Source organism: Ursus americanus, chromosome 25 (genome assembly GCF_024610735.1).
Source record: "Ursus americanus isolate L20-20 chromosome 25, mUrsAme1.1.p, whole genome shotgun sequence".
Taxonomy (NCBI): Eukaryota; Metazoa; Chordata; class Mammalia; order Carnivora; family Ursidae; genus Ursus; species Ursus americanus.
The window spans coordinates 39733616-39757948 of NC_142151.1; the positions used below are offsets into that span (position 1 = coordinate 39733616).

Genomic DNA, 24333 nt, shown 5'->3' on the forward strand with positions numbered 1-24333 from the left:
CAGAGCTAGGGACCCGAGAACCTTCTGGGAGTGGAGACACTAAGCTGATGCCATCTCTGAGCTGTCCCTGGGAGAAGGAGCGAGGGGAGGAGAAAGGGGAGCGTGAGGAGGCGGAGCCTCCGGGCCGGCACCAGCCAGTGGAGGTTGGGAAGCCTCTTTCCCCTCCCTTGTTGCCTCCACCTGGCTCCTCCCCGCGTTCGCCAAGCTCCCCTCCCCCTTCCCCAAGGACAGTCCGCAAGGAAGCCGTGGCGGAGGAGAGCTAAGACTGAAAGGCAAGGGGGCCCTTGGGTAAAGACCCGGGGGGAAAGCCTAGAGAGAGGTGGGGATGACCGTGCTGGGAGGAGGCGGTGGGGAGGACTGGAAGGAGCGGACGGAAAAAGCAGAGGTGGTATGGCCGAAGAAGCTGGAGGGAAGGGGGGATGGGTAGGGCCGTCGTAAAGAACCCTAGCCCTTTGGCTCATCTCCCTCTGCTTGCACGCACAGCCCCCATCCCTGACAATCAGGGATGGGTGAGTGGAGCTCAGACCTCGTTGCCCTTGGCTGCCCGACTCCTTTCCTGGCACTCATCCAATTCAGATCGGTGCACCTCTGATGTTGCCTCCCTGTATGTCTCCCTCCCGCGTGCTTATCTACACACACGTGACTTTATATTTAGATTTTGTGTCTGTGTATTCTACCTATGTGTCACTGCGAATCTGTAAGGATGCTCATAGATGAGTCTGCGTGCATGCCTGTATCCCGTGCCTCTGTAAGTGGTTTAGAGCCGCAGGAGAGGAATCTGAGCTGTGTCTGCAGGTCAGCACTCCTAACCTTCCCCTCGTTCTGGTGACTTCTCGTCCTCACTGAAGCCGCCAGGGGTCAAAGAGCCCCGTGTGGGTTTGTAAGGGATGAGCTCCCAGAGTGAATGAGAGGAAAAAACTCAAGGGAAATGGGATCAGCACACTCATGTTTTGTTCTTCCGTTCCCAAATTTTTACCTTCCTATTTGCACCAGCTAGTTAGTCTTGCTTTTTTTGAGAACAGCGGATGTTTGGACACTAGGGAACACTCGAGTTAATAGGAGAGTGTCTCTATCCGGGTGTGTTTATTGTCTTCTTTTGCTGTTAGTCGTTACATGCTGTCTGAAGTCCTATTTGTATCTGTATGTGTTAGAAATAGAATAGGAAGCTATGTTTGTATCCAAGCATATTAAATAAAAGTTTCCATATGTCTGTGTGCATTTCGTATTGTTTGTCAGTTCCCTAATGCTTTCAACAAGGATTTATCGAACTGTTTTGTGCATAGACTTCACCACTGGCTTTGGTCAGCTGTGGGAGAGTTTTTAAAAACCGAACATGATCCCTCCCTGGAGGATTGTTCAGTCTAGTTAGGGAAAATGGCTTATAGCAATCATCTGTCCCGGGGTCTGCAAATGCTTTCTGTAAAAGGCCAGATAGGAAATATTTGAGCCTTTGCAGGCTCTCTGGTCTCTGTCACCATAATCTACTGTGTTGTGGTAGCACAGAAGCAGCCACAGGATGATGTATGAAAGAATGAGAGTGGATGGACGCTGAAAGTTGAATTTCATGTAATTTTCACACGTCATGAAATTGTTTTTTTAACCATTTACTTTCTTAGTTTGCCGCTGTATGAAACCATGAAAAGGGCTGGATTTGGTCTGTGTGCTCTATAGTTTGCTAACCCCTGATCTAGTCTGACATTATTTTCAATATATAAGAAGCAATTTAAATACCACATGGGGCGCCTGAGTAGCTCAGCTGGTTAAGCAGCTGACTTTCGATTCCGGCCCGGTCATGATCTCAGGGTCCTGGGATCAAGCCCTGAGATGGTCTCTGCCCTCAGCAGGGAGTCTGCTTCAGGATTCTCCTTCTCCCTCTGTCCCTTTCCATTGTGAGTGTGCTCTCTCTCTCTATCAAATAAATGATAAATTTTAAAAATACCACATAAAGTAGTGATTAAATGCTAAATGAATGATCCAGTACCAGACAATATGTGATGAGAGGAGGTCGAAAAAGAAACTCTTCTTGACCTGTGGTCATCAGTGAGGGCTTAATAGACTTAATATTAGTAAGGTTACAGTTAGGACTGGTCTTAAGTGATGGAGTGGGCTATCGAGGTATGGAAGGGCCAGTGTGGCCTCCTGGACGTGGGACGCAGTGTACCCAAGTACACACGTGGGGAGGGGCAAAGTAATGTTCAGGTGACGATGGAGCGGAAAATGCACAACAGCGAGGGGTGAAGCCCTAGGCAAGGGCTAGATCCTGGCAGCTTTGACTGCCAGTCCAAGTCAGCACGGATTATGTGTGGTGTGTCTGAGAACCTGTGTCCCTTAGTACTACTGTGTGTGTCCGTACGTCTTCATGAGTGTCCCATTGCATGTATTTTATTGCCACGTATGCGGACTTGTGTGTTTATGTGACCTCTGTCTTTATCAGCAGCTCCCCGATTTTCCCAGGTTCACGGCAGAAACAGGAGCTGTGCTTAAAGGTCATCAGCTCCTGTTCAAGCGAATGCATCCTCTCTCCACGGAGGCCCCAGTGTCCGGGGACCTTCCCGTGGAGGTTTGTTTTGTGTCTCTGATAGAGTGGAGAAGGGAAACAAACAGAGGGAGAGCAGCTATGGTGGGCAGTTCGGGTGGAAAGAGGCAGCGAGGATCACAAAGAAGAGAAGGGCAAGGGAGGGTAGAAGGGAGCACAGGATTTGGTAACCATTTTAACTCTGAGAATAAGGAGGAGATACATTTAAAAATTTAGGTTTTAGCCTGGGTAACTGGGAGAATGATGATTCCATTGACATTTTAAGGATATAAAAGTGTGTCTTGCGCGTTCCTGTGAGAGAGAGAAAAAGCCTAGCAGACAAAAATAGGAAGGTGGTCACATGCCATGTGTCCATATCTATGCAAGTGTGGCGATGATTCTGTTCCTCTTCCCACCTGATAGCATGTGTGAGGCGCAAGGCCTGAAGATGAGTCAAGAGATGCTCGGGAGGCAGGGAGTCTGGGAGGACAGGAGAAGCCGTAGAATGTCTTTAACCGTTCCTGAGCCCGCACCACTGATTTGCGCAAGCTCACATGTGCACATAAAACCTCAGACTCCAGTTCCAGCTTAGGCCAGTTGTATGTGCCATACAACTGAACCCTAATCTTCACCGTAACCCAGCCCACCCCCGCTTTTCCACTTTGCTGGCTCTCGGTCTGTGCCCCGAACCTCCTCACTCCTGATGTCTGCAGCAGCCCTTCCCTTCATCAGAGCAAGGAATCCTTGCGGCTAACTTAACTTTCCTCCCTCCTTTCTCGTTTCTGTTTGGTCAACGGCCCTTCCTCTTGACCTTAGCTTGTTCTCCGAATAGGCTCCAATTGAGGTGGGAGGGATTAGGCAGGACCTCTGCAGTGTTGGGTTTGATTACTGTGACATTTCAGCTGGTCACTTTGTGGGGGTGTGGCCCTCTTCTGGAAGAAGTCCAAAGCAGCCAGGCTGTAAAGCCCAGACTTGGCGTAGTGAGAGAGCCTGACTGCAGTGGCTCTCACCAGTCTCACAGAGCCCTTTCCCGAGCACCTCGGTCTACTTGTGTCTTACCGGGTCATTCCCTTGAATTCTAGAGTGGATCATGACCCATGAAGAGCACCATGCAGCCAAAACCCTGGGGATCGGCAAAGCCATCGCCGTGTTAACCTCGGGCGGAGATGCCCAAGGTAAGGAGAAGGCCCTGCGGGGGCGGGGGGGGGGGGACAAAAATCATGGCTGGTGGGCGCTCTGGAGTTTCCTGACTCCCTTCGCCTGTAGAGCAAGACTGTCCTCTTTCATGTCCTCCTGCTGTAGATTCACGCTGGCATCCTGGGCCTTCCCAAAAATCTCTGTCAGGTCTAAGTCCCCAAGTGCTTCTGGATATTGTTTGCTCCAATGTACTCACAACTTCATAAAACTTCTTTCCAGGTTTCTCTGAGGATTTGGGACCATTTGGGTCCTTTGGTACCTAAAAGACGGGTGTTTCCTCAAGCCACATTAGAAAGAGACCACAGAGATAAAATTGTTGAGAAAGCAGTAGATGGATTCCCTTCCAGCACCCTATAGTGGTGCGGAAAGGGAGGGACCCAGAATTGGGATGTGGTGGGTCCTAGAGCGTCTGATGTCTGTAGAGTTCCCACACTGACCAGGGTCCGGCACCTAGCTCCCACGGCGCATTTCCTTCTACTAAGCACAGTTCTGCTTCGTTCTCTGTTTTCTCTGGCCTTTTCTTCCCCTTCCATTCCTTCAGCCCCCGAACAAACAGGAACAGCAGCAGTTAATCCGTACAGACCCATGGGTGGTATGTGGGGGGGTGGGCAGAGAGCAAAGCCAGAGAGAACCCCTTTCTGGGTTGAGTCCCAGAAACCTGGAAGTCAAGAAAATCAGGTATGTGGAAAAATGAAGTGGGAGATAGAGAATGTGTGATTTTCCTTCCTCCTTTGATGGTCTTGTATATTCTAGTTCATAATACCTTAAAGAGAGGCAGAATCTCTTTGAGAGGGACACGAGGACATGGACACTGTGCTGGGACAAAGAGAGAAGGAAAGAGATTTCAGCTAGTCCCCCTTCGCTCTCCTCCGCTCGCCCTAGACTCCTAGACTTTGTGTTAAGCACCCACTTCGTGCAGAGCCCTGTCCTGTATGTTGTGAAGAAGTCGATCTCCTTGGGGAACTTGTAGTTTTAGGAGAGATAGCATCCGTTGCTAGAGTTCTATGTGAGGCTCCGAAATCACAGTAGTCAAGTGCGCCTTAAGCAAGTAGGACCCACTTACATAATGAAATGCTAGGCCTCAGTAGGATTAACCAGGGTAAAGTTCCCAGACAAGGTGGATTTCCAGAAACCGAACTCTTCATCAAATGAATTCTTGCTTCAACAGTGCCTGGTACATAGTAAGGGCTAAATAAACGTATTCCTAGTTAAATGCAAAGGGAATTATTGAGCACCTGTGTAGCAAGCAGGATGGTGGGCACTAAGGATACATCGATGAAAAGGTCACAGGTCACCTTTGCTCTTATGATCCTTCTCATTGGTGTGATTAGTAAATCTAGACTTTAAATATGCTTTTAAACTAACGTTTATTGAATTACACCTGTGGTATATATTATGAACAAGAGAATGCTAGAACAAAGACACTTAGGGAGGAGGGCAGAGAAGTGTGAGTTCAGGAATGGTGGCCAGATTAGGAATGCAGAGCCCTGCTTGAGGCTGACCTGGCTTCTCTTGCTTCTCTGTTCTCTCCTGGAAAGAACCCCATGCTACATGAACTCTGAGTGTTGACCCTAAAACCTTGGCAGGGTGGCCTGTGAAATTGGATTAAGTGTAGCAAGAGCCTGCTAAAAATCCGAGGGAGGTATATGAAGTTGGGAAATTATGAAAAAGAAGAGCTCTCTGGAGAGGGAAAGAGGTAAAAAGAGAGAGAGACAGAGAGAGAGAGAGAATGATCTAGGATTTAATTTGAGTCTAAGAGCAGCAGAGCCCTTCCAGCTTCTAATCCTGAGTAGCGAAACCCTCATTTTAGAGGGACTATCACCTGCTTTAAGGGACGATCGCCCTGCATGGAGGCAAGGGCTAGCATACGCTGATTTCTGAAGGGCCAGCTGGACCGCGGCCTGTGGGATCCTGTGACAGGCGCAGTGTCCCCAGGCAAATATCCCACTGCGAGGCCACATAACATCACAGGTGCATGGGAGTAGTTGGTACAGGATGAAACTAAGAGGGGCAGGGAAGCAAAGTAGAAAACTCAAAGTAGAGCTGAGAGGTCCCAACTGAAGGAGCAGCTCAGAGATAGGCTTAATGATCTTTAGTTCTCCCAGGGAGAGGAGGGCATGGAAATGATTTTCCCCCAGAGGCTGTGGGCCACGTGGGAGAGTGAGGTCGGGCTCTGTAAAATCCAGAGAGGCCACAGCTCTGTCATTCCCTGGGTTCAACAAAGCTCATAACTTCTTAAAGTAGAAGGGAGGCCAGAAATCAGACAGCCTGAGTGCAGAAGCTGGACTGAGTTGATATGAATCCTAATTCCCACTTCAGCCCAGGAATGGCCCCAGCTCTGCTCAGTCATACCACGTTTGGCCTTATGACATTGGTATATTCTGCTGGAAAGGATCTCAGTCGGCTGCTCTAGCCCTCTGTCTTCAGATGGATGCCTGTTTATCCTGTTTGTAAAGGTTTTAAAGGTTTACAGGAACAGGGATTCCATGACCTTTTTGGATTGCTGTTCTAGGACTTGTAATTTTAATTACATATTCAGAAGTGTAATTCAGATCTAACATTTATTTCTCATGTTGGAATTAAAGGTTTTTTTTTTCCTATTTAAAGTTCAGTTAAGGTAGAAAGAAACTTTTTAACATCTGCTTTCAAAAAGGTAGTGACTAAGTCATTTATTAGTTTTTTCTGTCTCATGTCGTAGGGACTCATCATCACCCGTAGCTCTCCCCAAAGCCTCTTCCCTACAGGCTGTAATTAGAAACTCAAAGTACGTGCCTTGATGTTCTCCAGAGCCCCTCCTGGCTGTACCCAGAATACCCCCTGGGTGGTGCCTGTAATCTTATCCTTCGTCTTGCTTCTAAGAAGTCAGACAGCTGCGAATACAGGGTTATTTAGGGCAACATGGAACAGCCAAGGAGAGCCTGGCCAGGACTGGTCTGGGGCCAGAATAGGCCAGTAATGTTAAGTAGGAGAGTACAAAGAATTACTCGGACTCCCTAGTATAAGTTACGCACACATCCCAGTCTGTGATTTCTAGGGAACGGGGGTTTGAGACACAGGTATAGGGGACAAAGGGGTCCTAAAACTTTGTTTCTAGGAAAACAGCTATCCAACTTAGAGGCAGCAAGGATGACCTCTGGAGGTTGATAGGATTGAGGTAAGAAGGTAAAGGGAGGAGAGAAGAGAATCTTCTTTTCTTGTGGGATTTTTCTTCTGCTCAATGGATTTGGATATTTCCTACCTGCCATCTATTGTTTACTTTACACTTAAAACCTTTTAAGTCATTCGTTTTTCTTAAATCTTTTCTCCCCCACCCTTACTCAGGTTGGGAGTGGGGAACAGCATTCCAACCTATACATTTCAGAAGTATGTTTTTTCCTTATCTCTTAAGATAACAAATTCATACTCCAGAACTCCAGGTATCCCATAGAGAATCCCATAGGCCTTGTCAAAGTCTAGAAAATAAACAATAGTTTCATTTCTGTTCTGATCTTACTGACTTATTCCTCCTTCCTAAGTCACTGATGGCTTTTCGTTGACTCTGACTTTGTTCTTTTCATACATACAGGCTTTTCCTAAAGCTTCTGAGAAGCCTGCTCCCATCAAAGATTTTTCCGTTTTGATCCCTTCAATTTGAGGGTGTGAACCTAGACTTGTAGACTTCATGTGGCTTTGCCTCAGTGGGGGCGGAAGTGGGCTTTGACAGCAGTGCTCACCAGGGACCTCTTGTAGGCAAGCCCAGTCTTTCAATTCTTACCTGAGATCAGTTATCGGAAGCATTCGGCCCTGTTCCAGCTCTTGAAACTGTCCTCTTTGGCTTCCAAGATATCACTAAGACCTGGTTTTCCTTCTGTCTTTCTTGCTGCTCCTCCTCAGCCTCCTTCCTGGATCCCATTTTCCCCTGCCCGTTCCTTCAGTATTGGTTTTCCTCCGCGTTCCATTCCTTGCCTTTCCCATTCGAATTCTGTTAATTCTCTTGAGACAGCCTCTTCCAAGTCCATGTGGATGTCCCGCAAGAACTTCAAGCTCAGCATCTCCCAATATGAATGTGTCATCTGCACCCCCACCTGCCCGACTCAAAACCCGCCTCCGCTCAGTTAATCACACCACCGTTGTACCCAGCGCCTGAGTCATTCCTGGGGCTTTTCCATCCTCCTCGCCAGCACCTTGAAATCTAACCACGTAGCTGTGCTTCTGCTTCCTACGTGTCTCCTGTCTGGTGTTCTCTGTTTTTCCCAAATGCCACCCTCCCGGTCCAGGCCCTCATCATTTTTGCCTCGGCTGCCAGGTAGCCATCTTATCCCAGCATCCTCCACGTTGCTGCCACAGTGATCTTTCTGATACGCACAGAGCATCGTGTCTCTACACCCTCAGAATTCTTCAAAGATTCTCCGTCATTTGCAACTTGTTTTTTCTAGGTCACAGACCCTTTTGAGTATCAAATGAAAGCTGTGGACCTTCTCCCAAAAGAAATTCCTGTGCCCAGAAAACTCTTCACACAGTTTCATGGGATTCATGGATTCCCTGAAACCACCACCCATGGGTCCCCAGTCAAACCCTGGCCTACAGAATAGGGGCCACAGTTCCTCGTGTGCCTGCCTACCTGTGTGGCTTCATCTCTCACCGCTGCTGTCTTCCTGTCTCACAGTTCTTCGTAGTACTGAATTTTGTAAAGATTTTGTTTACCTATTTGAGAGAGAGAGAGTGAGTGAGAGAGAGCATGAGCCAGGGGACGGGCAGAGAGAGAGGGGGGAGCAGACTCCCTGAGGAGCAAGGAGCCGGATGTGGGGCTCGATCCCAGGACTCTGGGATCATGACCTGAGCCAAACGCAGATGCTTAACCGACTGAGCCACCTACGTGCCCACCTAAGGTTGTTTCTTGACCCTCACCTTCAATTTGTGCTATTCTCCTGCCTAGAATGCTCTCCCCCAAAGTGTCCACCTGACAAAAAAGATTTATAAGGATATTGTCCTTTAGGTCTCAGGTCAGATGCTGTCCTTTCTGTATAACCTGTCCCGACTTCCTCCTGACAGCTGAGATGCTCCTTGTCGTCGTTCCCACTGTGCTTTGTACAGATCTCCTTCATACACATCCATGTTGTGACCATATTATATTCTTTGCAAGTCTTGAGGACCGTTACCAAGTCCTTTATCTTCGTACACGCAGACTGTATCATTCACTGCTGTTTCCCCAATCCCTATATAGCGCCTGGAGCATGGTAGGTATTCAGTAAATATTTGCTCAATGAGTGAATGGACCTTCGATTTGATTTGGTGCTTATAGCCATCTAATACCAACTTTTGTCAGCCTGCAAAACTCCCCCTCCCCCCCAAAAAACCCCAGACATTCTGGTCTTTTTTATTCTATTCCATTCTGGGTAGTTTGGGATTTTGCAGTAGTTCATGATGGATTTTAGTCTGCTGCTGCAGATTTTTCTAATTACTGGTTTCTCTCGTGCTCACTGGTATATGATATTTCCCTAGGCAGGATTAGGGACCACAGGAATAGATTTTAGGTTGAAACAAAAAAACGGACTGGGGTATCTGAGGGAAGATGGTTAGAATGGTTCACAAGTAATTGATCTATCTTGGCTCTGAGATTCCTCGAGCATCCCTGGGAGCCCCTCCTCCCATTACAAGGTAGGAGGGGGTTACCGTGCTCAAGACCCAGGACTGACCCAGGACCGTCTTCCATCTCTCACCAGGGAGGCTCTGTTTCCTTGGCACAGTTATCAGTAGCATTGGTTCTAATGCAGAGGCCTTTATAGCTTCCGCCGGATGTTGCATGTTGTGCAGGGTAGTTCCTCCACAACACTCATGGGAGAGACGGGTCTCGTCATTGAGTAGCCACTGGAAAGGAATGATACTTCTATGGGAGAAAGGGAAAAGCCTCTCCTCTCTGTTTTATTCCCAATTACTTTTAGTCCTAATTGTTTCTCCCAGTGGGGAGACTGGCTCTGTGACCATGACGTCTTTGAACTTCAGTTTCCAAATCTGTAAAATGGAGGCAACTTCAGGGCTGTGGATGGGATTAAACGAGATGAGGTTTGACAAGCATTTAGCACTGTCTAACACTACAGTAAACATTCAAGATTATGATCCCCGGATTGCCCTGGCAAGGAAAGGTCTTAGGAAAGATGGGGTTTGAGGGGAAGGGAGAGGAATCGGGGATATCTGGAGCTACATAAACACTGAATGTGGTAATTCAGCGTTAGTGGGGAGGCTGGAAGACTTGGAGGAGAGGAGTGTTCTAGATTTGGAGAAAAGCCTAAGAAAAGGACTGAGTCGTGTCTTGTAGTCCAGGTTGCTTTTCTGAGGACTAACCTCTCCCTGTCATCTTTCCTCCCTCCTTGCAGGTATGAATGCTGCTGTCAGGGCTGTGGTTCGAGTTGGTATCTTTACTGGTGCCCGTGTCTTCTTTGTCCATGAGGTTGGTTCTCTACTTTGTTCTCTGCCATTCTTTCTCTGTTTTCTGCTCCTCCCTTCCCACTTCCTCTTTCTTCACCTCCCAGTTACATGCTATGTCTGACCTGTGTCGGCTCCCTGTCTCCATGACTGTCCCCCACCACTTTGGTCTCTGATAATGATGGTGGGACCTAGGGGTCTGCAGACTGGGTCGTCATGGTGCCTGTCCAATTTCAAGGGAGAAGTAACTCTCTCTTCCCCTTACCTCTATCAAGACAAAGAGAGAAGCTGAAATGAGTATTTCACAGAAAATTTGTCCAGAGATAGAGCCTTTGGAAGGAAGAGTCTCGTCAGATTTCTGTAGTTTCCCGAACCTTCTGAGGCTCTAACTCTTCTTCCCCTCTCTCCCTTCCCTCTCATTCTTTGTCTTCTCTTCTTTCTGTAAGGTTTACCTGCCTTTCCCCCAATTTTATCTTTTCAAGTCCCACTTCTCTCCCGCCTTCCCTCCAACGCTTCTCTTTTCCCTCTACTGTTATCAAAGCCATCTGTTATCTAGTTCCCTGGGAGGCAGATTAGAGGACATGGGATGAGCCAGAAGCAAGAGGAATTAGGATGAAATATAGGAAGGACATCCGCCCTTTTGAGATTGTGAGAAACTAGAAGAGGGTATTGAAAAATTGACGTCTTCTTCCTTGGACTATGTTAAATATGACAGTGTCATGGGCATCCAGGAATCAGTAATGGGAGGAGGTGACTTGATTCTCAGAGAACTTCTTCCCAGGATCCTGTCTTAATCGTGGGGGTTTAGGGAGAACTGGACTCGTGGAGGCCGAATGGGTGTATTGTGCCCCACAGGGTTACCAAGGCCTGGTGGATGGCGGAGATCACATCAGGGAGGCCAGCTGGGAGAGCGTTTCGATGATGCTGCAGCTGGTACGTTCCTGAGGACTCCCGTCCCATGTTTGTCCTGTCTTTGTTGCCCCCCTGGTTTGTTGCACTCTGGTTTGGCCTCACGGTTGCCCAAGCCCCACCCCCCCCATGTGAATCGACGTGAAGGGTTCTGTGACAAGAGAGGTGCCATGATTGCCCTTTACCCTTTGAGTTTGAAAACATCACCCTATGTTCCTAGGGTGGCTTGGGGACGGGAATGCGGTCACAGGACAGTTTGCTCTTTATAGAAAGGTCATAGGCAAGACTTGAGGAGCCGGTACGTAAGCAGGACCTGCTCTGGGGTCACGGGGAAGGTCTGGCCATGAAAATAGCCTTACCAGAGGACTGGAGCCAGACCCACAAGTAGAGCTGAAATCTGCCAGTCCTCATGTGATGGTGATAAGGTCACCTGAAACCAGAGTGTTTAAGGGAGGAAGGAACAAATGCAGCATTTTACAGTTTCCAAAAACACCCTGAGATTATGCTGATTGTATCCACAACCCTTTGTGCTACTTTCTCTAAGTCATATACCTATTTTCTGATTTATTGAAAAATCTGCACATTACATTTATATCCGCATACTTTACCTCAATCCTCTACAAATCTATGAGAAGAAATTTTAATGTGCAGTGCTTTGCGGAAGGTTCTTTATAGGCAATAGTGCCTGCAGTAAAGTGGTCTGAGAATGAGCCAGAATTCTCCATCAGTACTCCCAAAAGCATGGATGCCAGTAGTTTATATGATTTGTGAAAACGCTAAGTATACTTACCTCTCTCGGGGTATCTATAAGCCCCTGGGAATACTCGGAGCTATTTTTCCTGTGAATACCTGGGCATTGTGTCTCCTTCCACTAACCACAGATCCTGAGGAGCAAAGAGGAAGGGATTGGCAGTGCCTGGTTACAATTAGAAATCAGTGAGTTCAAGAGGGAAAAAGTACTACCAAGCACATTGGGATGAACTCCTAAGAATAGTTTGGACGCAGTCTGATAAAGTCAGGTCGCTAGGGAGAATTTCCAGGACTGAAGCCAGTGCTATTTCTTACACTTCTAAGAACATGTGAAAGATGGAGACGATTCCAAAAGCCCACAGCATGTATGGATTCCTTTACTCTCCTCGAGGATAATCACTTTGATGACAAAGCCTTCAAGGAAATGGGTTGATCTTAGTCTTCAAAGAGGTGTAGCAGAATACAAGGACTAGCCCTCTGATAGCTCAGCCAGTATCATTTCTCTCTCCCTTAGAAAGAACGAATGCCTTTTAAGGATGTCAGAGCATTTCCTATAAGCCCCGTGGTTATGACAGCCCATCACAGTGTTGGAACAGGGGAAATCTTAGCACGTTGAGCCCAAATTTGGCTGTGTCCTCTGGGGAGCTGACTTCTACCTCTTCCCCACAGGGAGGTACAGTCATTGGAAGTGCCCGGTGCAAGGACTTCCGGGACCGAGAGGGGCGACTGCGAGCCGCCCACAACCTGGTGAAGCGTGGGATTACCAATCTGTGTGTCATTGGGGGTGATGGCAGCCTCACTGGGGCTGACACCTTCCGTTCTGAGTGGAGTGACTTATTGAGTGACCTCCAGAAAGCGGGTGAGACGTTGTTGTCGTAAGTATGGTTTGTGCCCGTGCACACACATCCCTCTCCTCCCGGTGGAGGCAGTCACTCCCAGACACAAACGGGCAGTCTTTGCCCTCCTTGTTCTGCCATTGCTTATGGTTCCCATTGGCTGCAGGTCCTTCTCTCCCCAGTCACCAGCACCTCACCCGATGGCCCCTGGTTTGCTTCTCTTTGTCAGGTAAGATCACAGAGGAGGAGGCTACAAAGTCCAGCTACCTGAACATCGTGGGCTTGGTGGGCTCAATTGACAATGACTTCTGTGGCACCGATATGACCATCGGCACTGATTCCGCCCTACACCGGATCATAGAGATCGTGGACGCCATCACCACTACTGCTCAGAGGTAAGGGGGCAGCATAGGAGGGTGGCAGCTGGGACCGGCTAAAGGGCTGGGGTCTAGAGAAGATGAACGCATTGGAGCTGTAGACTATAATGACCAGTTTTCTGGGGCCGGAACACTGTTTTTAGGGAAGAGTTATCCCTGGAGCCCTGAAATTGCACTGCCATCTAAATGCTGTAGCTTTGCCTCTTGTCACTGTCTAGCCCACTGTCCGTGTGTAGCTCTGAGGGCTTTAATACCCATGGGGTCTCCCAAATGATTCGTGTCCAACCTGAGACCAATCTGGGGAGCCCCAAACCTTAGCCACCCTTTCAGCCGTGTCATAGCGATCCTGGAGGCCACCGTTGCCACTGCTCAGAGAGTGTGAGAACAGGAGGACAGAAGGTAACAGTTTGCCAGGGTAATCCTAGGGGATTCCAGGCCAGTCGAGTCTTCACTTCTTCCCTTCCCTTCCCTTTCTCCTTGCCTTCCTGAGCCCCTGTGCTCCCTGGAACAGAGCCGCAGGACCAACACTTTTGTGTCACTGCTGTGTTTTAGCCACCCTGTGGCTGATGTGTTTCCCCTGGGTCTTCCTGGTCTCACAGGAAGCCTGCTGGAAGGTCTAGCAGCAGAAACGCATCTCCCAGGGACGTTACGTGGGCTGGATGTGGGTGGCGGCTTGATTCTGGCCATAGGGACACTAGGGCCATGTAAGCCCTTCGTCTCTCTCTTGCAGCCACCAGAGGACGTTTGTGTTAGAAGTGATGGGCCGGCACTGTGGGTAAGAGCCCATCTTGACTCATTGATTCTGTAGCTCCAGCAATAGCCTTCTCTTCCCCGGAGAGTCCAAAGAGGTCTCCCGGGGTAGCAGATCTGGACGTGTACATGCCCCTCTTGGCGTGGGCCCCTTTCCCTGCTTCCACCCCCACCCCCTACCTACCGACACGTGCTGGTGTGTGCCTATGTGTATGTGCCCAGGAGCACTCCAGTGTGACAGGACACACAGTGCTCTGAGACTAGAAGCCACTGTGGTAGGTGAGCGTGACTGGAAGGTGCTCCTCAGGGACAGACCCCCACTGAGAAGCTGTCGCAGCGGTGTTCTTACCCTCACCCCAAGAATGAAACCATGGATCCTCAGACCTTTCACCGACTATGGTGACAGGCAGACCTGCTGGGTCCGGGTGAGGCTGTTCGTGGAGTGTGGCTTCTAGCTTCTCCCTCTCATCTTAGATACCTGGCCCTTGTCACCTCCCTCTCCTGTGGGGCTGACTGGGTGTTTATTCCTGAATGTCCGCCAGATGATGACTGGGAGGAACATCTTTGTCGCCGGCTCAGCGAGGTACTGGTACTTTATTTTGCCCTTAAAAAAGCCCTCGCCTATTCCGTTGATGCTGCCCTTCCCATCCTTCCATCCGTTTCCCTCCAGTGACCGCTCTTCTCTTTGCTCTCGACCAGACAAGGACCCGTGGTTCTCGTCTCAACATCATCATTGTGGCTGAGGGTGCGATCGACAAGAACGGGAAACCAATCACCTCCGAGGACATCAAGAACGTTAGTAGGAATGAAGCCAGAGAGGCCTTGGCTACCATCCCCCGCCCCCGCCCCCTCCCGAGTGATTTCTGAGTCTCTCCTTAGTCCTTCTGCACATCTCTCCCAAAGTTTCCTGCCCCTGGGTTTCCAAGGAATCATGACAAGATAAGAGGCTAAGCCATTGGGGTTTATCTTAGTTTCTGCTTGTTTTCGGTCTTTGACTCTGTATCCCTCTCTCTGTCCCTCTTTTGGTCTCTTCAGCTGGTGGTAAAGCGTCTGGGATATGACACCCGGGTCACTGTCTTGGGGCATGTGCAGCGGGGTGGGACACCGTCAGCCTTTGACCGAATCCTGGTGAGTCATGGGGTCCTGGGGCTCTTGCGTCTTAGAACCCACAGCCTGCACAACTGTACTTCACCACGACAGGGGCGCACCCCACTGGCCATGCCGCCCGCCCCCAGCCTCTGGACGGCACCGGCCCTCGCCCCATTCCCGTACATTCACTAATTCTCTTCTGTTGCAAAAACCCATGGGAAACTCTATGCCCCCCAAATGGTGAGCTCCCAGATCTCTGCTTGGAGCATTAATAACATTATTAAGATCTAACCTCAGACACTCAGATTGAACCCTCATCCTACTTTCACTGGAAGAGAGAAGCCATACTCTTCCTTATTTTATCAGTAAGAAGGGAATATTATTAAGCCTCAGTAACCTCCTTGATTACTACAGTGGACATGTTTCACTGGAACCAAATAGAATTCTAATGGCAAGAGGATGAGGAATCATCAAGCTTAGATGAAATCTGAGTAGGGAGGTAAAGCCTAGTAAGTTCTTGGCTATAGTCCTCAAATATGCGGCTCAACCCTGTGATCCGGAAGGGCCCCGAGTGCCCTGGCTCTCCAGGCCGAGTCCAGGTGGGGAGGCCTGAACCAGACTGTCTTTGCTCCCTGGGCTCCTGCAGGGCAGCAGGATGGGTGTGGAAGCCGTGATGGCGCTTTTGGAGGGGACTCCGGACACCCCCGCCTGTGTGGTGAGCCTCTCTGGTAACCAGGCTGTGCGCCTGCCCCTCATGGAGTGTGTCCAGGTGGTAAGTACTGACCTCAGCCCCCTTCTAACAGCCCCAAGCCTGCCTTTGAGCGGGCGCTTACGGGGAAAGAGACCCACCTCCAAGGCCGCGGGACAGGAGCAGATGGAAAGGCAGCACGGTGCAGTCAGTCAGACGGGGCAAGAGCACAGTAGGCTTTGCATAGGAGCGACACCTCTCTGAGCCTCAGCGTCCCCATCTGTACGTGTTCCTAAAGAACGTGAGAGAGGCTACGTCCTGCCGAGTAATGAGCCCCAGTATCGCATAATGGCCAACCTCAAATGCTTTCTCCGGGTCTTCTCTGGAAGAGGAATGCAGTCTCTCTCCAAGCATTATTAAAAGCGGGGATATTATTCAGGTCTGGCTGGCTAACTTATATGTTTCTATGGTTTCTACCTTGAACGTGTTTCTCTGAACCACCGTGAGGTTTCTAACACTCACCCTGAGGGCTGTTAGAAGGAGTGGCGGGGCTGATGCAGTGCCTGGAAAATGTGGCGTGCTCAGGGAATGGCTTGTATGAGGGGACCGGTCCTCTGCTGCCGCGGAGCAGACATTGCGGCTGGGAGCTAAGGGGTCTGGCCGATTCTCAGGGCTGGTCTGCATGCCCGGGGCTGGCTCCCCGTCTCCTGGCCTGCTTCTCTCTGAGACTTGGGAGTCCCAGCACCTACAGCACAGACGAGCTCCAGCCTGGCTTGGAGCGGTGTCTCCAGAAGCCCCAAAGCTAAAGCACTAGCTCACGGAGAAGAAATCGGTGGCTGGGAAACACACGGCAGGGATTAGCCTTCCTTCCCGCCTGGGCTGTCTGCGCCATCTTCTTCTTTTACTCAGTTGAGACGCTGCTTTGTGGTTGTGGCCCCGGATGTGGAACAGAGGAAGAGCACTCCTCCACTCTGGCCATGTTCTAATAAGTAGAGCATTGAATCAGCATTGAATCAGCTCCTTCCTTTGGCTGCTCATGACTCCCCAGATTAAGGAAAAACAAAGAGACTTCTTTCTGTGCCAGTTTGGGGAGCGCAGAACAGGTGGGGTGCCTGGTGGGCAGGGTCCAGTCGTAAGTGCAGAGACAGGCAGAGTCTCCCCATGGGGTAGAAATCCAGCCGCGTAGAGCCCTGCCCTGTAGTCATGACTCTCACTGTGCTCCTCCCTCAGACCAAGGATGTGACCAAGGCCATGAACGACAGGAGGTTCGATGAAGCCATGAAGCTGAGAGGCCGGTGAGGGAATGACCAGAAGCACACTAGCTACAGAAATCAGATACGGAATGAAGCAAAAAAAAAAAAAAAAAAAGGACATAGCTTCAGACCCAAAATAGGAGCTTCTGCCTCTTCCCCTTTTTATTGTCTCTGCAACAGTTTCTTCCTCGGGAGAATGGGTTGTGAGGTGACCAGGAGGCAGAGTACGTCCCAGGGATGCTCTCCCTGGGACTGGCCTTCCGTAGTGTGGTGTTCCTGTGTGTGGATTCCAGCTAGGTTTTCCATTTCTCTAGGCAAAGGGCAGCTTTTCCTGCTGAGCGCAGGGCCTGGGAGAAGAGCACTCAGAGAGGGTTGGATTAATCAGTGACCCCTTTTCAGCCCCTGCTTGGTCCCTTCTATGTCCCAGTTATCTCCTTCGAGGTTTGCCCGGTAGAACGTCACACCACGAGCAAAACTTCAGGCCCCTTGGCTGCTGGCCGTGGGGAGTGGCCTGGAGACACCCCGCTCTCTCTCTACTTTGTACAGGAGCTTCATGAACAACTGGGAGGTATACAAGCTTCTGGCTCATGTCAGACCCCCAGTCACAAAGGCACCGGTGAGTTCTCTGCCCTTGACCCTCTCCTTCTCTCAGCCCCATGTTCTTAGTGCGCCCTGGGTGTCTCAGACCCAAGACCCACATCCAGTTTAGGACTGACAACGTAGCTTGCAAGGAATGGGAAAGAGGCTTATGTATTACTTCCCTTGGGCAGATCTGGGAATAACCACGTCTGAGTGTACTTAAGCCACTTCTTCCGTTGCAGTAGTGGTTCTCAATAGTCAGTGTATATCAGAATCACGTGGGCTGCTTATTAACATGCAGATTGCTGGATCCTTCCCTCAGAGAGGATTTAGGTCCGGGCAGGGGCCAGGAATACGAAGGTTTAACGGCTTAAGATCGGGTGGTCCAAGGATCATACTTTGGAAATGCTGCTCTGGAAGGTTTTATTCATTATGTAACGAACGATGTCTGGGGTCAGGGACAGCAGCTTCGCTTATTGATTTGTGATAAAGATTTTGCTTCCACAGTGAGGGAGCAGGCTGTGCCGGCATTCCTAGGGCAAGGGCTGTGTTGTCCAGAGGCACATGTCCTGATCCTAGGACCATGAGGGACTCGGAGTTGAGCTTCCCTTACTGACCTGTCCCCTTCCTTCTGCCGCGGTTTCTGCCCCCACCTCTGCCACGCTCCCTCTCCGCTTCCTTCTCCCCAGGGTAGCACGCACACGGTGGCCGTGATGAACGTGGGGGCCCCGGCCGCAGGCATGAATGCCGCCGTGCGCTCGACTGTGAGAATTGGCCTCATCCAAGGCAACCGGGTGCTGGTTGTGCATGACGGCTTCGAGGGCCTGGCCAAGGGTCAGGTATGGGGACTAAAAGGACAGAGGGCACATACTGTGGGGCCAAGGAGCAGTCATGGGGAGGATAAGTGTGGCAAGGGTGACCTGTCCGTTCTCCTTCCTGCTGCCCCCACCCCCTTCTGTCGTCTACCTTGCTTTCTCCTCTCAGGGTTTGAGCAGAAGTAAATAATTTGAGGGCAATATGAACAGGCAAGAGCCACTGAAACGAACCCTTTGCAGGCAACATACCTTATTTAATTCTGTATCCCAAAGCCCAGTGCGGTGCCTGGCATAAGTAGGCGCCTAATATTTGTGAATGAGCAATAAGGGTGGAGGAAGTTCGTTGAGGTGGGGAAAAAGCCGATGCCTGGCATTCCTCCTCCAACCCGGGGGTGTTGGGGTGGGCTCAGAACTCGGGAGGTGGTGTCAGTCCACGACGCAGACCTGTGTGACCTTTCCCTGCAGATCGAGGAAGCTGGCTGGAGCTATGTGGGGGGCTGGACTGGCCAAGGCGGTTCCAAACTTGGGACTAAAAGGTAAGGGGCATCATAGGAGCACCTCCCCCTCGTCACCCCTAAAGGTGTCCCTTGAATACGGGTGTCCGTTCATTAGGTCAGCTTCTACAGTGCTGTAGTCTAGAGCTTCGGTCCCCAAGCTCACAGTGGTCTCAATGAGGCCAGGCATGCCCATCCAGACATCTTTTAGCAGCTCTAGCAATTTAAAGCCCCAGGGTGTACCCTTGAACAGTGCTGAGAGGTGGCATAGGGAAGGGAGTACAAGTCAAGAAATTATACATAAAGCACCTTCTAATTCTAGCTTTTCTCTCCCTCAATTTTTTCTCTTCTCCAAATTCCAAATTCCATCACCGCCTTGCCCACTCCTGCCCCACCCCGTTCAACCAGGACTCTCCCCAAGAAGAGCTTTGAGCAGATCAGTGCCAACATCACGAAGTTTAACATTCAGGGCCTTGTCATCATCGGGGGCTTTGAGGTGAGTGCCCTCCCGTTTCCTCCCCTCGGCCCCCCACCTTTCCCTCTCCCCTCACTGTGGCCCTTGCTGCCCTTCTCCTCAGGCTTACACAGGGGGCCTGGAACTGATGGAGGGCAGGAAGCTGTTTGACGAGCTGTGCATCCCGTTTGTGGTCATCCCCGCTACGGTCTCCAACAACGTCCCCGGCTCGGACTTCAGCGTGGGGGCTGACACAGCCCTCAACACTATCTGCACGGTGAGAGCCCACCACACCGCCCAGGCCTCTGGCCGGGACTGTGGTCCCTGGACTGCGTGTGCTCCTAGAAGGGGAGCTCCTTTTTTGGTACCAACCAAGTGAGTGCTTGAAAAGTGCTTCTCGAAGCGCAGGCCTTTACACAGGCCTTATTCGACCGCACATACGGTCATCCTCACCTGGGAGTCTCCAACCTAGAAAGGCGCCAGTACTCTGCATACCAAATGGTGTCTCCTTCCTGAGGGCCCATGGCCTAATTTCCCCACCCTGATAACAGAAAGGATGAGTACAGCTTCCTTCCGAGATGAGGAGTTCCGTAGCCTGGTTGGCCAATGTGCCTGCCATCCCTGAAGGCGAGAACTTGATGAGGCCGAGGGGCCCAGCTGGTCTGGGGAGGAGAGCATTCCAGAGCTGGGTTGTTGCAAGGGCCAGAGAAGTGACAAGAAGCAGACCCCGGACCCTGTCTTTCTAACTATGACGCGCCGTCTTTGCAGACGTGTGACCGCATCAAGCAGTCGGCAGCAGGCACCAAGCGTCGGGTGTTCATCATTGAGACGATGGGTGGCTACTGCGGCTACCTGGCCACCATGGCGGGGCTGGCAGCCGGGGCTGATGCTGCCTACATTTTTGAGGAGCCCTTCACCATTCGGGACCTGCAGGTAGATGGCCACCCGAGCCTGTAATGTAGCTCTCCCTTGTGCCCGTCTGTCCTCACTGCCCCCACAGCAACCTGAGCTGTGAGAGCTCAAGACAAGGACAGCTGCTTGGTCTGTGGGCCCCATGAGGAGGCGGGAGCGGGCAGCACGCAGCCGTTTTCCAACATGACCTCACACATGCCCTCAGCTCCTGTTGTCGGGAGCATCTGTTTTAAAGGATGGCATGTTGGTAAGCCCTTCCCATGTGTTTTTACATTTTGTCTTCAAAACAGACGCGCAAGGGAGATATTATCTCCACGTTACAGACGAGAAAGATTTAGAGAGGTTAAAAGTCTTTTCTGAACTTGTAAGTAGGTGGTTTAACTACAGAGAAAGCCAGTCTTCCTACTGCATCACGCCACCCCTCTGGACTTCCCTTGCTACCAGACTCTTCCACTCCCTGGTTCATTCCTTGTCACTTCTGGGGCTGGGGTGGGGTGGGTGACTTAGACACCTGTTCACAGAGGGACTGTATGATCCTAATTTTCCAAGATCTCAGTTCACTGGAGGAAAGAAAGGCCACAAAGTGGAGGGGCAGCAGGCTGAGGGAACCCCTAATCCAAGAACCCAGCCGACCCCTGCCAGGAATGGAGGGTGGGAGTCTTCCTCCTTGACTCCAACTCAAAGCCCAGATGAAGGAACTGGTTCCTTCCAGGTGAATCACCGCTGCACACACAAGCAAACCATTTAAAGACTGACGCTGAGAGCAAGAGTCAGCCCTCTGAGGGAGGGGAACCAGAAACCCCTGGAAAAGGGACAGGGGGAGCGGGGGAGAGGCGAAACTGGCAGTTGCCGCAGCTGTGTCTGACTTGCCCTCCTCCAGCCCTGCCTGTCTCATGTGCTGTCTTTGATTACATTGCAGTCTGCACTGAACTTCTTAAAAGGATTAAACACAGGATTGTAAACAACTCTCTTCCATGTCCCTCTCCCCTTCTGGAGAGGCCTGGTGGGGAACAAGAGAGCTGTGCACCTGCCCAGCTTTATCCACTCCCTGCTAGGCTTAGGATTTATTCTGTTGTTTTCAGGCGAATGTTGAACATCTGGTGCAAAAGATGAGAACAACTGTGAAGAGGGGCTTGGTGTTAAGGTACCTCATCCACGGCTTGTTCCTAAGTGAAGAGAAAAATTAGTTAGGCTCTGGCTCGAGCCCACGGAATGAATCCGTTTGGGACACACTGAGGAGTTTGGATACAGAGGGAGAGAACCTGAGCCATGGGAGGAGACAGAAAAAGGAAGAACAAAGCTTACAAAAGCAGAAAAGGGTTGGGAGGGAAGGGGAGACAACCAAAGTCACAGGCTTTTGGTCTCTACTTGGCAGGAATGAGAAGTGCAATGAGAATTATACCACTGACTTCATTTTCAACCTGTACTCTGAGGAGGGGAAGGGCATCTTTGACAGCAGGAAGAATGTGCTTGGCCACATGCAGCAGGTAGGGAAGACACCCCTGTCATGCCCTTTACCAGATGGCCATTCCCCCAATAGCCACTGGGTCTCCTGCTGGCCTCCAATCTGCTAGAGGCCATCACTGCCACGATACAGCATGAGGCTGCAATCTTGTACTGTCCTAGGGTCTAAATATCTTTACTCTGGAAATGGCCTTAGAGATGATGTGGTCCATCCTCTTCATTAGGGAAGGGTTTCTCAGCCTCGGCACCATGGCTATTTGGGGCTGGGTAAGTCTTTGTTGCGGGGGGCTGTTCTGTGAACAGTGGGATGCTTTAGTAACATCCCCGGACTCTACCCACTAGAGGCCAGCAGCACCTCCTTCCTGAGTTGTAGCAACTAAAAAAATGCCTTCAGGCATTGCCACACGTCGCCGGGGAGGCAAAATCATCTCCAGTGGAGAACCACTAGTTCAGATGAAGAAAACGAGGCTGAGAGGAGAAACAAATTTTTTCAGGACCACTCATCAAGCCTGGGCGAGAGCCAGTGCTCTTCCCACAACCTGGGGAATGAGTGCAGGCACCTTGCTGGTGTTGGGCTCCATCCCCATGAACTGGGGTTTCCGGGGGAAACGAATTCCTTTCTACCATCCACATTCCATCCCTCTCTCCAGTGGGCCTCACTCACAGATGATACTAGTAGTCTTAGGCCACCCCATCCCCAGTGTCTCCAGCTGATCCTGCTTAAGTACAGACCTTTGACCTTTTGTCTACCCACATATAAATTCCTGATATCTCAAGTTTGAATGAGTTTGCTTATTAGCCGCTGCAGGAATGGGGTACAGTTGGATAAAGTGTGACGATCTATTCCCCACTTTCCACCTACTTTTGCTTAGTTCCGACAAAATCTACGTGATGTTTTACATTATTGTGAGGTGCTACCAAGGACATCCATATTGGTTCACAAGGAACACCTCTGCGTCCCTGACGATGGTGACTGACAAAAGGTGCTAGGCTGAAGAGGGGCAGGGAAGTGACTGAGTGGCCAGTCAGACTAGAAGTAACAGGATCTGGCAGCTGCGGAGCTAGAAGAGGCAGTTGTGAGACCAGTTACCCCCTTATCTAGTTAGTTCCTCTTACGCCTGATAAATGGCCGAATGTGCTGTGCCAGCTCACCCTGGTTCTCAGGATTTCCATTCAGAGTTAGACTTCTGGATTCCTGTTTCTGGCTGTAAACCTGGGGCCCCTTCTCTCCTTTTTCTCTGTATGTTCAGATTATCTCTGCCACTTCATTAGAGTCTTTCCCTCTGTAATTTTAAGACTCTTTTTTCAGGGTGGAAGCCCAACTCCATTTGACAGGAACTTTGCCACTAAGATGGGCGCCAAGGCTATGAACTGGATGTCCGGGAAAATCAAAGAGAGTTACCGTAATGGTAGGTGGGGTAAGAGGGTAAGCCCCCTCCATAGAGGTTGGTTCCCCGTTATTGAGGCTTACTGACCGTCCTTTATTGCAGGGAGGATCTTTGCCAATACGCCAGACTCGGGCTGTGTTCTGGGGATGCGTAAGAGGGCTCTGGTCTTCCAACCAGTGACTGAGCTGAAGGACCAGACGGATTTTGAGTGAGTACATCTACTTCCCTGGTAGTTTCAGGATCTCCTCTTCCCAACCCGTTTGCTGTCTTCAATCCTTTTATCTTAGGACTAATACCTGTAGTTGTACCTATTTCAGATCTTAGCCCTTGCCCTAAAATCCAGCCTCTTCTACTCAACTTCTTTCCATCGGCTTTTGATAGAAGTCAGTTGGGGTGCTAAAAGGTGAAATCTCATTTCTCTGTAGGCACCGCATCCCCAAGGAACAGTGGTGGCTGAAGCTGAGGCCCATCCTCAAAATCCTAGCCAAGTATGAGATTGACTTGGACACCTCAGAGCATGCCCACCTGGAGCATATCAGTCGGAAGCGATCTGGAGAAACTTCTATCTAACCCTCTTTGGAGTGAGGGTCATGGATTGTCTCATCATGGTCAGCTCACCCCCTGATAGATCGAAGTCCACGTATTCCCAAGTGTTTTAGTGCATTTTTCTTTAGGTTTCCTTTTATTCTGCAACTGTAGCCATGACCAGCTCTGGCCAGGGAGCTGGGGCAGTAGGCAGTGAGTAGAAGCTCCTTTTAGGTAGAATTTATCATAACTTCTACCCCAGCTTCATCTGTCACACAAGACTGGGCTCCTCTAGTGCACTGCTAGATTTCAGCTACTCGGTTAGACTTTTCCTGAAAATAAGCTTTATTTATTTCTTTGTGATAACAAAGTCTTGGTTCCTCTACTACTTTTACTGCAGTGACAAGCAATAGCTACACTAATAAATGCCAACTGGTCACTGCAATTTTGGTTCTCCTGTTGTCACTTGCACAAGTAGATGTCATGCTGTCAACCCTAAGGACCAGACTCTGTGCAGACACCTGGAAAAATGCAGCCCATACGATCACCCCACGTACTTCTCTCCACCTCCTAGCTTGTTTCCCACAGCAGCTCTTGGCTCTGTACATAAAGTCCTAGAACATCGTACACTGGTCCTTACCCTCACTCCACACCAGTCCCTCCCGCGTCCTCTGCAGCCATAGGATGCACCGGTCTCTCCTAAGCATGAAGTTGTCTTTCACCTTTTGCTCATATACCTATTTCCCAGGGGTGCTGCTTTCCAGCCATCCCACGATCTCTGCTCCTCTTCAGATAACTCAGGGTTCTTCCTTCTCAACTCTTCCCCTGTACTCCTTCCTAGATGAAAGGCAGACTCCATTTGTGGGGAGACATGCACATTTTGAAAGCCTGGAAAGAGACAGAAATCAGTTGGGGTGGACCTGGGCTTGGTGGGTT

The 24333-nt window shown here is 50.3% G+C and overlaps 1 protein-coding gene across 2 annotated transcripts; it reads left to right on the plus strand.

Moving 5' to 3' along the window:
- The first annotated feature begins 138 nt into the window (after positions 1-138).
- On the plus strand, positions 139-23842 carry PFKM (phosphofructokinase, muscle). 2 transcript variants are annotated; one of them, XM_045801172.2, is made up of 23 exons: positions 139-272; positions 3598-3690; positions 10066-10139; positions 10970-11047; positions 12443-12632; positions 12839-13004; positions 13717-13761; positions 14211-14319; positions 14436-14531; positions 14772-14864; positions 15472-15597; positions 16744-16808; positions 17313-17382; positions 18035-18184; positions 18626-18696; positions 19063-19150; positions 19233-19385; positions 19877-20041; positions 21103-21164; positions 21396-21507; positions 22794-22893; positions 22975-23080; positions 23298-23842. In XM_045801172.2, the coding sequence occupies exons 2-23, from the start codon at positions 3606-3608 to the stop codon at positions 23440-23442; spliced, it is 2349 nt and encodes a 782-aa protein (XP_045657128.1). In that variant the 5' UTR covers positions 139-272; positions 3598-3605; the 3' UTR covers positions 23443-23842. The 2 variants fall into 2 exon arrangements, with proteins under 2 accessions (XP_045657128.1, XP_045657130.1); XM_045801174.2 differs by having other exon boundaries at positions 237-288.
- The last annotated feature ends 491 nt before the right edge of the window (positions 23843-24333 follow it).